The sequence below is a fragment of the Formica exsecta genome, unplaced genomic scaffold (assembly GCF_003651465.1).
Source record: "Formica exsecta isolate Colony F162 unplaced genomic scaffold, ASM365146v1 scaffold15, whole genome shotgun sequence".
NCBI lineage: Eukaryota > Metazoa > Arthropoda > Insecta > Hymenoptera > Formicidae > Formica > Formica exsecta.
In genome coordinates, this window is record NW_021848825.1 from 1,263,618 (window position 1) to 1,275,686 (window position 12,069).

The window sequence follows — 12,069 nt, forward strand, 5'->3', positions numbered from 1 at the left end:
TTTTAATATAAAAATATATATCGATATAAAAATTTCTATGATATAAATATTTATTTCTTTGTTTGTATTTATTTATGAATAAAAATATAAATCTCTTTTTATTTATAAAAATTCTAAGAAGAGTTTTTTATATATCTATTGTAATTTACAAAATACTTTGTCTTTCGACATAACTATTGTATATAACTTAATTTAGTATTCTAAATATTTATATAAGTGTACTATTATCGAATAAATTAATGTAAAAAGAAATATAAGTAATATAGTTGCTAGGAATAAACAGAGTTATATTCAGAGAAGCCTTATCATGAAATGACCAATCGAACGTGAATCACTCTCGCTTTCGGCGAAAACATCCGCTCATTAAATACTCTCTCTTTCACCGTTTTATTATAGCGATAATTGAGCGCGCGAGATAATTGCGATTCTCTAATCTTCATTGTCATCATGGATAATTCGCCGGCGCAATCTCTGCGTGATTTTTTCACATGGTGCTATATATAGTTATGTGCATTCGACGTCGTATATATAAATATATAACGTACGTATATATTTTAATTATCTGGATAAAAATTACAAATACGATTTAATCGGCATTTCTCGGGTTTCCTAATCATTTTCCCGTGTCTTTCACCTCGCCTTCGATCCTAGAAGCGTTTTCCCCGTCCGCGGGGAAAAAAGAAATTAAAGTTCACACTATATACATATATACACGTACTTTCACTTTTCGCTATTGTGCATACGACACGCTCGCGCGCGGCATAATTGCGCGCGAGGTGTGCGAAGTTGCATTGTTGCAGCCGCAGCGCATTCCGGTTTCCGTGTGTGCCGTTTCTTTACGACTCTCGTGGCTCTCGAGTCTGATTCATATTATTCTTTTACTCATTCTGCAGTCGTACTCCGATCGGTTAGTCTCATACGCGTGCACCGCACAAGGTTCACGAAGGAAGTAGACTGGAAAGTCGCGCTTTTATTATTGGCGAGTACAAATCACGATGTTTTTCGAAAGCCGCCATTGTGTGTCGCAAAATCAACGTCTGAACACCAGAAGAGTAGTAGGTAAAACTTGCGTTTAATTGTCGACATCAAGTTCTCTAATTTTGTTCAACACAAAAGCTATAAATAGCTTGACATTGAAATCATACAGTCATTCTTTTTTAATCTTTATCTTCTACGAGCTGTGATTCAGAGAAACCACGAGACTTTTAAAATATATTTCAAAAGTAATATCAAAAGTGCTGCCGGCCTGAAATTTGCATGCAGTCTTTATACTTTTCTTGTAACTGAAGGCTTGTTTTCGCTTCGCACGCTCATGCTCAAGAAACTAGCAAAAAAGAGGCGCGAGAGAGTTTCGAGGGGCGACACGCTCTTCTGGGCCGGAAAGCAAAATGTTCATTGCTTTTCTTGTGTTTCTTTTGTTCGCTCGTTCATGAGGAAGAAGAGACACGTAGAGCACGTCGACGGAACGAAAGAGAGCGAGACAGAAAGGGCAATCTATTTATTATTTTGAGTCACTGTCGAAAAAGAATATAAATGTGAGAGAAATAAGACGAAATCCATTCGGAAAAATCACTGCGAATCCACGTGAAACTGCGCTAATGCGTTAAAAATCGATGAAGCTCAAGATCGTGAGATGCGAGGAGGAAACAAATATTTTTTTCAGTCGATTATATGAAAACGCGAGACCTTTTATAGAGCGAAAAACATCGCAGCGAGCGATTGACAAGAAAATTCAACACGAATGTCGGGGCGTTTCTAACGTAAGCTGAACAGGCGGATAATTACGATAATTAAGCGACACGACTCGTCGCAGAGGCTCTTATTACGTAAGGATCAATGCGCGAAGCACCGCCGTTCCATTCAGTCGGTCGACCGGCCGGCGCCATGCTCGTTCTTCTCTCGGTTGGCCTCTGTCTCTCTCAATTCTTATGCCTCATCGTTCCTTGCGTTACTTTCACCTTTAACCTTCGAGATTCACGTTCTTAACCCGCATATACATGCTCGGTTTCTTCTAACGCGGATGCACGTGATATGACTGTGTGTGTGTTTGTGTAGTCATATTTTTATTTCCAAGAGTGAAAGGTATAATTAAAATAATTAAATAACAAATTTTAATTTACTTATATGTGTAAATTATAACTTTATAATTCTGAACTATTAGTTCTCAATTCGTAATTTTTGTTTTGTCTATAAATACAAATATATAAAATATATTTTGAACTTAAATCAATCAAAAAGCTGTCATATATCATAAAAGAAAAAAATGGATCGATAATATCTATAAATAAAAAGTATTCAAAGTCTTCTATAATTCCTATAAGATATGAAAGTATTAAACTTTCGAAATGTAATATTTTATAAAAGAAACTGATTTCTATTCGAATACTTTGTATGTTTTTCTCATTTCTTCATAACGTATTTCGAAAAAAAATTGCATTAACATCAACCGTGAGATTTAAACAAATCATCGGTATTATTTGTAACATTTTGATCTTTGAGCTTGCTTTCACTGCCGACCGATCTTGAATGTCGATGTTACTAACTCTTCAGGTAACACGCCTTTTTTTTTATCTTCGTTAGAGTAAAGTGAAAGAGCATCGTGTGAGCCATCTTTGCATCTTTTTGGAACTTGCAGACATGAATAAATTATATTATATCTTGGGAATCGATAAAGCGATGCTCACATTGTTCTGAATTAATGTTAGACGTTAACGAGCAAGTTTCTCCTCATTGATAGAATTACCTTTGACCTATTAGCATTTTTAAATCTCTCGAAATGACACGTGTGTCATTCCCACGCGAAGAAACTACATATTTCGACGCGTACTGTCATTAACGCCTCTCTCGTGATTTCAACATTCTTATAATTATGACATCTCTATAGATATTGAGCTACACATAGCTATAGCACGAAGTAATAAAAATCCGGATGTATCATGACTGACTCTCTAACAATAAATGCGTGTGAGTGTATTGTATGAGTAATAATTCATTTCAATTATAAAAATATTTTCAACTACGTATATTATTTTATAATCATTATATGAAAGATAATATAAATAATTCTCATTTATACATCTTATTGATTATGAATATTTTTAATTAAGGAAAAATGCGATTTTTTTCAATTAAATTACGAAAAAAATGTGTATTTAATGTTGCAATTTTTATGTTTTATTTAATAAATGAATTATTTTTTAACTATTCACGTACAAAGAATGTCGCTACTTGAGAATATTGGAACAAACAAAACTTTGCTATTAGAATTGGTGTTGGTCGTTATGTGATATAAGAGTTTTTTTATTTTTGATATTTGCATAATTCAAATTTTGATATAAAAAATGTTTATTGATAATTTTAAGCGAAATAAAAATTATCTTCGTATTTAGAATTTAACTTATACTATTTCAAAATAAAGGAATCATAATCCTTAGCAGTAATAATCTTTCATTGTTTGTTAAATTGCATAAATATTGCTGACATATGCGTTATCAGTTTCTATTCATCATTTTATCAAACATAAAAATCATTGTTTCTCCGTTAAAAAAATTCTATTAACCACTGCCGTAAAGATAATGGCACATTTGTTATTTCAAAAATAATCTTTCTATTGGCCCTGACGAACACATACAGATATCTATGAATCATACATATGTCGTGCGCATCACGCCACTTTCGCACAAATAATGCTGCTCCGTGATTGCCATTGGCTAGGATCGATATCTGCAAACAGCAACTGTTAAATAATCGTCATTGTTCGATATTCGATACGCGGAACGCGGCGTACGACGTGCATATTAAGTTCGCGAAGCGAGTATAAGAGGGCAAATAAAGCGGAACTATTAACGCGCACGTCTATTATACACGCTGCTGATCATCCGATACATATTAACAACGTTTAAAGAACATAGATAAGAATAAATGGAATATTAAATGTATTATATTAAGACTACGCGAGATGTGAATCGGTATAAATACATATACAGTATTCCATCTTGCATTGCACTCTTCAAAAGCTTTAGAGATGCAGAAAAGATCAGAAAACATTTAGAAAAAAAAGAGAAATTTTTTTTTTTTTGAATTATTTTTTTTAATGAAAATATATTTTTTTTATATAATATTGTATCTGCTATGAAGTTTTAAACTTTCTCATTTCTTACAATATTCTTATTTTTTTGTTTCATGTCCATGGAACTTTATTTCAAGTTTAAATAACTCACTACTTATGTTACATTGTTAAACCTTGTGTTTAAAAATAGACATCATTTTTATCGGTGCTTCACATTCCGCCGGCAAAAAGGATGAATGAAACATCATATACATTACGATGTGCATAGAAATTGAATTCGTAGAATCGCTCATTTCTGAATAAATAAAAATATAGTTTACTTTACGTTTTTTTTTTTTTTTTTTTTGGGGGCGTTATTGAAAAAGCTGATTAGGAATATACAACGAGAAAGATTAATTCTTTAACGTCGCCGCCAACAATGTTTAAGAACGAGAGATTACATTGCGGGAAAGAAGGTGAATTATTACTGGCGTAGAGGGCTTGTATTTCATCATAAATCACATTATTCATTTAAAAGTGGCAGACGTCCAACAAACTCTGAGGGAGTACACGCGTGTTCCATGTATAACGGATTAAGTATTAACACATGGTAGAGAGAATCGAAATAGTTAGGTCTAATTACTAGATGTAAGAATGAATCGAGCTAATTCTATTATAATAATTCATCAACGAGATATTATGGATACGCTTGTTGTGCAATCATACGTCGTCGACTTCGCAGGATCGCAACATCTACAAGGAAAACTTAATCAATTTATTTTTTCTATTACCAATATAAGCTGCCTTTTCTGCTCATCATGATGTTGTAAAATATACACTGCCAAAAGTATATGTGCTAAAGGCGAAATTTATTTTTAAAACGACCAATTTATTTTCTCTTCTTTTTCTTTCCTCGTCCTAATTTTTTAATAAAACAAAACGTTACGATGAGTGTCGAAAATATATAATATTCTTTCGGAGAGTACGAATCTGCACGATTAGATACACGATATATTATCAGCGTATGTGGTGCGAAGATTTATGCATATGTAATCACTCACACACGTGAGCGATAAAATGCGCGCGAATATTGTATACATGCTCGCGTATATGCGTGTGTGCGTGCATGCGTGCGAACGATTACCGATCGTGCGCTTACGATAAACACACTCTTCAACATGCGGAGGCTACGCGGGAATAATTACGAGGAGTTTGCGGATATGTGTATGTTGGCACTCGCATACAGACACATGAAACAAACAAGATCGCTCCGGCACGTATGCGCGCACGTGCTGATGGAAATTTCCAGACTCTTGTGAATTCTCCTGCGTGCGATCTCACGCTTGGAAAAATGCTAGATTTTCTGTTTTCTTTTTTTTTTCTTTTTGCGAATGTCATTAAATGCACGATCAATGATTAATTGCAACGGGCTTGTCGTCTTCAACAACACAGAAAGAGGTTCTGAAATAGCGGCATCAACGTCAGATATACTCGTTGTATAGCTTGTCGCGATATTTGTTAAAACGAGATGTTTATGGGAACGCTAATAAATCATTCCGTTGTAGTTATGTATTGTAAAATCAAGGCAAAATAATAAGAAACCCATAAATTCAGATTGATAATATATCAATAATATTCTAATAGTATTTATTATATACATATATATATATATATATATATTGAGATAATTGTTTATATAACACATACAATATCTTTCGTATATAAATATTTTTTATACTACAACGCGTTTTTTGATTTTAAGAAAATTGCGAAAAATCCTAATCTCGTAATCAACATAGAAGAGACTACGCAATTAAATCGTCTTACGTGAAACATCTATAATCAATTTTATAATTAATATAAAATTTTGATAATAAAACCATATTACAAGTTTACGAGCACTTTGCTACTGCTTATTCGATTTTTCTGCGCTATCTCTTAAAATGTCCCATTTTTATATTATCTTCTATATTAAAGTATAACTGAAGAGATAATTATTATTATCAAAGTCATTGATCCTCAGGGTCCTCAGAGCTCCCCTATATGTAATAAAATTTCGATAACCAGTCACGCCTATCAATCTTCACGACGCGATATACGAAGATTAAAAGCTCAGTTGATTTATGCCCGTTATCTGCACGACAACATCTAGACAGATTTACGTTCTGAAACATGTATTATTACGGTAATAATTATTGCACTACAAAATGAGGCGTGACAGATATTATGTAGCTTTTCTGTAATTAATGACATCTATTAACAGATGCAAAAATTGTATTCCTATGCGGATATGTATTTTAATAGATCCTTTTTTTTTGCAAACTTAAAAAATTTATGAATCATGAAGCTCTTTGATGTCGGCTTTCCTCGTCAATTTATTTGATTGATTAGTTATTGCTAGTTTTTTGTACGCATCACGTGTCGTCCAAGTTTTCTTTGGTTGATGATTGTATTCTCATATTTTGCGTGACTTATCATGCCATCAGTTTACAACATTGCATAAACGTTAAAAAAGATCATTAGCATATAAAAACTCATGTTGTTGAGAGTCATATAATAATATTCTGAAATTTTCCACACACGCGAATAATATAAATATTTTATCGTTTTAACGTTTAGTTATTCTATTCACTTAATTTTAAATTAATTTGAAAATTTAATTCTTTATTCTAAATGTGTGCATTTTATCTAAAATAAAAAAGCCGTATAAATCTCCACATAATTTATGATAATTTTTTTTCGAAAGAGATTAATCTCGCATATCAAATATCTTATTAAGACTTTTTTACAAGATGCTTATAAAATAATTTAATTTAGGATAAGTTTAGACCTCTCTTATATCCTCATGTTTTTCTCTGTGTAATAATCTCTATTATACATATTACGTAAGGAAAACGTTAATATATCATAAAGGAAATCTAATAAACGTGAGAAGAATTTTTATCAAGGTGTATCAAAATGATAATTGTCAATTGCTATATTTCGATCCAAGAATGAGCAGAGCTATTTTTAAAGTGTTATTTCACTATCATACATATACACAATCTGTACACTATATCTTTTAAATCCACTATATCTGACCACTTTAACTTAACGGCAAAGAACCGTTAGATTAGAAAGTTGTGAAGGGATTATAGGGACTAGTTTTATGAACATCGGTAAACGGGATCTTCCTTATTTTTCCAGAAATATTAAAAAATAATTAAAAAATGGAGAGAGAGAGAGAGAGAGAGTGTGATTATACAGAGATACTTTTAAAACTATGGATTTTTTAACTCTGCGAGAGTTAAAAATTTTGGATTTGTCGTACTGGACAGAAAGTCGACTTTTTGGGAACGGTTATACAATCCAAATATCGTGGATCGAACAGACCCAATAAAAAAATTATTTAAAAAAAATTGGATTTCTGTCCAAAATAACTTTTAAAAATAATCTTAACATATCTGTTTATTCTCTTTTTCTCTCTCTATTTGACTATCATTCTTTAGATCTGAAATATATGATTATTAATTTATTCTCATATTACTGAAGTAATTAGACAAAATGTTTACACTGCCGAAGGAAAGATCTGAATCAAATATAGAAAGGGTTAATTTTTTAAATTTAATTGCAACAAATTGTTACAATCGCAGTTGAAGTATCACTTGAGATACACTACGATTTTATCTGGTTTTATTTATTTTCTGTTATCTATCGACTATACGTTGAGCGATGAGAGATAAGGATTTGATTATCGACTCATATTGCTGAGATTTTTTAATACGCATGTTGTTTGTGAGCTATGAACCCATTTTCGTGCATTGAACTATGTTCGGACAGCAAATGTATATGTATGTACGAAAAAATAAGTAGAGTAGAGAAACATGTTTTATAGAATACACAAACACGTATATATGATACACACACGCATTATACACATATATATTGAAAAAGAGAAGATATACTTCGTGCGATTGAATCGTCCGGAACACCTATATTCGGTTCCCGACGAGCGTTTCTCCTCTTTTCAAATTGAGGAAAGCGTTTCTTTCTCGTCGCGAGACTCGTAGACTTCTGCCTTTCATTTTTTTTTACGTATATATGTATATGTTATATATTTAACGATTGTGTTTATTGCACCCGTGATCGCGACGAGGAGAGAGAGAGAGACTCACTTCGGCGTGAACGACAGAGCTATGGTGATGCCGGTCTATTTCGTATGTATTGTCCTTTTTCCCCAACAAAAAATGTGATAACTCTATAATACTAAAATATAATAATAAAAAATGTGGTAACTATATATTGCATATAGAAATATTTACTATTATAAAAAAGTCCATCGCCTTCCTCCATCGGATTTTTGAGCCTCGAGCATCACGGCGTCATACGCACCGGGGCAGGTGAAATGTTGCAATATCCAAATAGCACGTACAGTTACGTTTCTTCGAGTTTCTTCTCCGTAGGAGGAAGGGTGGGGAAAGTTGTCTCGAGAGTGAAAGGAGAGGCGAGAGTGAGCGCACTCCGGCGAGTGAAAGAGCGAGAGAGAGCGTGAGGGAGGGAGAGAGGGAGTGCATGAGAGAGCGCGATGGAGCCGAGTAAAATCGATTAACGCACTGCAAACGATGCCGCCCGCCAAAATTGTCGTAAAATTATGTTTCTAGATCGAGAATACATTTATCGCCATCGCTCTCGTTTTGATCCCGGGAAACGTTTAGCATGGATGAACTAGCCTGATAATTCGGCGTCGTTAATTCGTGATAACATTTCCTGTTTTCGCAAATTTTTATGTTCGCATAACGCGACAACGTTTCAGTACAGGGTTATCGTGAAACGCATACGACTATGTGTTTTAAACACCATGCACTGACTGAAACAAAAGGTTTCGTTGCTGACAATTTTCATAAATGGACTGTAGAATAGAGTTGATAGCGAGTAGTTTTAGGATCTTTTCTTGTTTTTTTTTTTTTTTTTCGTTTTTCTTTTGCTGAGATTTTTTAATACGCATGTTGTTTGTGAGCTATGAACCCATTTTCGTGCATTGAACTATGTTCTCATTTGCTAAAGACTTTTTGATGTTTCAATTGTGATAATGGTCAATTCTTATCGATTCTACACATACATACATACACAGATAAATACATATATGCATGCATACATATATACATGTACATGTATTTCTAATAATAGCAATTATCATTTACCGTGATTTCCAAATTTTTTATATAAGTAGATATCACCTTTGACCAAATTTAATCATGCAATCTTATTGTAATGTTATTACGTATTGCAATTTAAGAGATTTCTTCAAAAATAGAGTGAAAGTCGCGTTAAAGCGCGTTGAAGTTAGATATCATTAAATAGAAATCTTAGCACACACACTTTCGAATCTTCCCAAACTTTATCTGTAACAGCCACTTGCATAAGTGACTGTCGCAACGGCTGCCTTCCGTTTTCTAGCAAACGGCGCATTGTTCAAATTCCCATTGAAACGAACGACAGTGCCAGCGGCGATAATCCGCCGCTGACTTGCATGACACGCTATCTTGTCGCAACGATGACGTTGCGGAATTGCCAAGAGTCTCGATTATCATCCGCCATTTTAAGCGTCAAATTACTCGCACGACATCTCCTCTTCTCATTCACGATAACGTACATTATTCCCACACACGAATGACTATAATTTCGGAATAATAGTTTAATCAAACCCATTCTTTTTGCTTGCAGAACGCAGCCTCGGCCAAGGCAAAAGAATCACCGTCGTCTTCGACGTCGGGTACCGCGAACGGCGGCGTCGCCGTCAATAATGTCACCAACGGACACGCGCCACTGAAGCGCAGCTATACTTCCTTGGTGACCACGTTGATCGAGCAACACCGGAAATTGGATCGCAGCGTGAGCGAGCCGACGTCGCGCTACAAGACAGAGCTCTGCCGGCCGTACGAGGAAAGCGGCTCGTGTAAGTACGGCGACAAGTGCCAGTTTGCACACGGCTACGGAGAGCTGCGCAATCTCGCGCGCCATCCCAAGTACAAGACCGAGCTGTGCCGCACTTTCCACACAATCGGCTTCTGCCCGTACGGGCCGCGCTGTCACTTTATACACAATTTCGAGGAGGCGCGCATACATAATCAGCAGGTGAGTGCCCAACTAGGCTCGACACAACCGAACATAATCGGTCTGAACCCGTTGATGAGCGCGGCAGCCGCTGCTGCGGCAGCGACCGCGACCGGCAACGGTGCCACCATCGCCAACAACAATGGTACCACTGTCAACAATAACGTCAATGTCAGCCTGTTGGAGCATCTCGCTGCGTCGTCCCACGTGGCCGTTGCGGCCGCGGCAGCGGCCACCACGTCGAACCTTATGCGAACTAACTCGTTGAGCTTAGGTAGCGCCGCCAACGCGAATGGCTACAATCAGCCGCCATTGCTGCGAACGTCATCGCTGAGCCTGGCTACGAATCATCATCACGCGGTGCATCATCATCATCATCATCATCAGGTGAATGCCGTCAAGTCGGTGATCGGCGCGACGAAACCGAAGCCGCTCAATCTCAGCCCGACGTTCTCTCTCGGCAGCTCCGCCGATTCGGTGTCCCCGTCGTCTAGCCTCAGTCAGTCGCCGACGAACTCCATGGCGAGTTTCTTCAGCGACGACTGTAGTCAGCAAGCGGCGTCATGCACGAATCTGCCGACAACGCCGTTCAGTTTTGGTCAAGATTTCAGTCTACTCGCCTGTTCAAGACAAAGTCCAAGTCCGCGCAATAACGGTGTGTGCAGTCCTCTCGCCTCCGATGAGGTAACGCCTAGAACACCCTCCCCGTTGTCACCTAATACGGAGTCTAGATTGCCGGTGTTTAATAGGATCAGCAGCACCCTGGGTGATTTTGATAATCTCAAGATTTAGAGCGATTGCTGCGCGAACCGTGAGGGAGGCGAAACTTTCGATCAGTTTCGCATTCCGAAGAGGAAAAGGGCTTCAGGGGGATTGTGACTCGGGATTTGAGCGAGGATAACTTCCCCGCAGTGGATTCTGTCGGAGGAAAACGTTTTCTTTCGTTTTTTTTTTTATATATGAAGTATCGCTGTTCGCGCGATGCGATTTTCTTTATTCATATCATCTAACTTTCTCGAAAGATGATGCGTCTTTTTAGGCATACGTCAGGTTTCTTTTTTACCTTTGAAAACCCTTGTCTCTTTTTTCCTCCTTTTTTATATATTATTACCACCATAATCATATATATCGTATCATTACTCTATTGTAATATATTACTATATTACTACATATATTATATTATTATTATATTATTATTGATATATTTGTCATCTTATTCCTTTTTCTTTTTCTTCTTCTTTTTCTTTTTCATATTTTATCGTTAGGCGTGAGTTTAGCAGAAAAGTGAGATCAGCCCGGAAGTCTCAACTCGCTAGGCCCGAGACTAAAGTGCTTGGAGGAAGGTATAAAAGTGGAATAAGGGGAATGTGTGAAAGGATCAGAGGGCGAAACGATGATACCGAGCGCAAATTTATTCCGAAGTGTGACTTTCCTACGAGCAAGTTGTTCATTGATCTCACTTGGTGAATCTTTATTACGCCTTCCGGTCCCCACGAACTCATTGCCCACGGTCCATCGCCTTCCTCCATCGGATTTTTGAGCCTCGAGCATCACGGCGTCATACGCACCGGGGCAGGTGAAATGTTGCAATATCCAAATAGCACGTACAGTTACGTTTCTTCGAGTTTCTTCTCCGTAGGAGGAAGGGTGGGGAAAGTTGTCTCGAGAGTGAAAGGAGAGGCGAGAGTGAGCACTCCGGCGAGCATGTTATATATTTAACGATTGTGTTTATTGCACCCGTGATCGCGACGAGGAGAGAGAGAGAGACTCACTTCGGCGTGAACGACAGAGCTATGGTGATGCCGGTCTATTTCGTATGTATTGTCCTTTTTCCCCAACAAAAAATGTGATAACTCTATAATACTAAAATATAATAATAAAAAATGTGGTAACTATATATTGCATATAGAAATATTTACTATTATAAA

The 12,069-nt window shown here is 36.4% G+C and overlaps 1 protein-coding gene and 1 long non-coding RNA gene across 2 annotated transcripts in view; one reads left to right on the forward strand and one right to left on the reverse strand.

Moving 5' to 3' along the window:
* The window catches only part of LOC115232785 (putative E3 ubiquitin-protein ligase UNKL), a 34,591-nt gene extending 22,752 nt beyond the window's left edge, over positions 1-11,839 (forward strand). Inside the window, exon 2 of the mRNA XM_029802888.1 lies at positions 9,752-11,839. Within this exon, the coding sequence (XP_029658748.1) occupies positions 9,752-10,933 (1,182 nt within the window). The 3' untranslated portion in view covers positions 10,934-11,839. The remainder of the gene's footprint in view (positions 1-9,751) is intronic.
* LOC115232787 overlaps positions 1-12,069 on the reverse strand; it is a 111,741-nt gene that overhangs the window by 85,790 nt on the left and 13,882 nt on the right. The window lies entirely within an intron of this gene.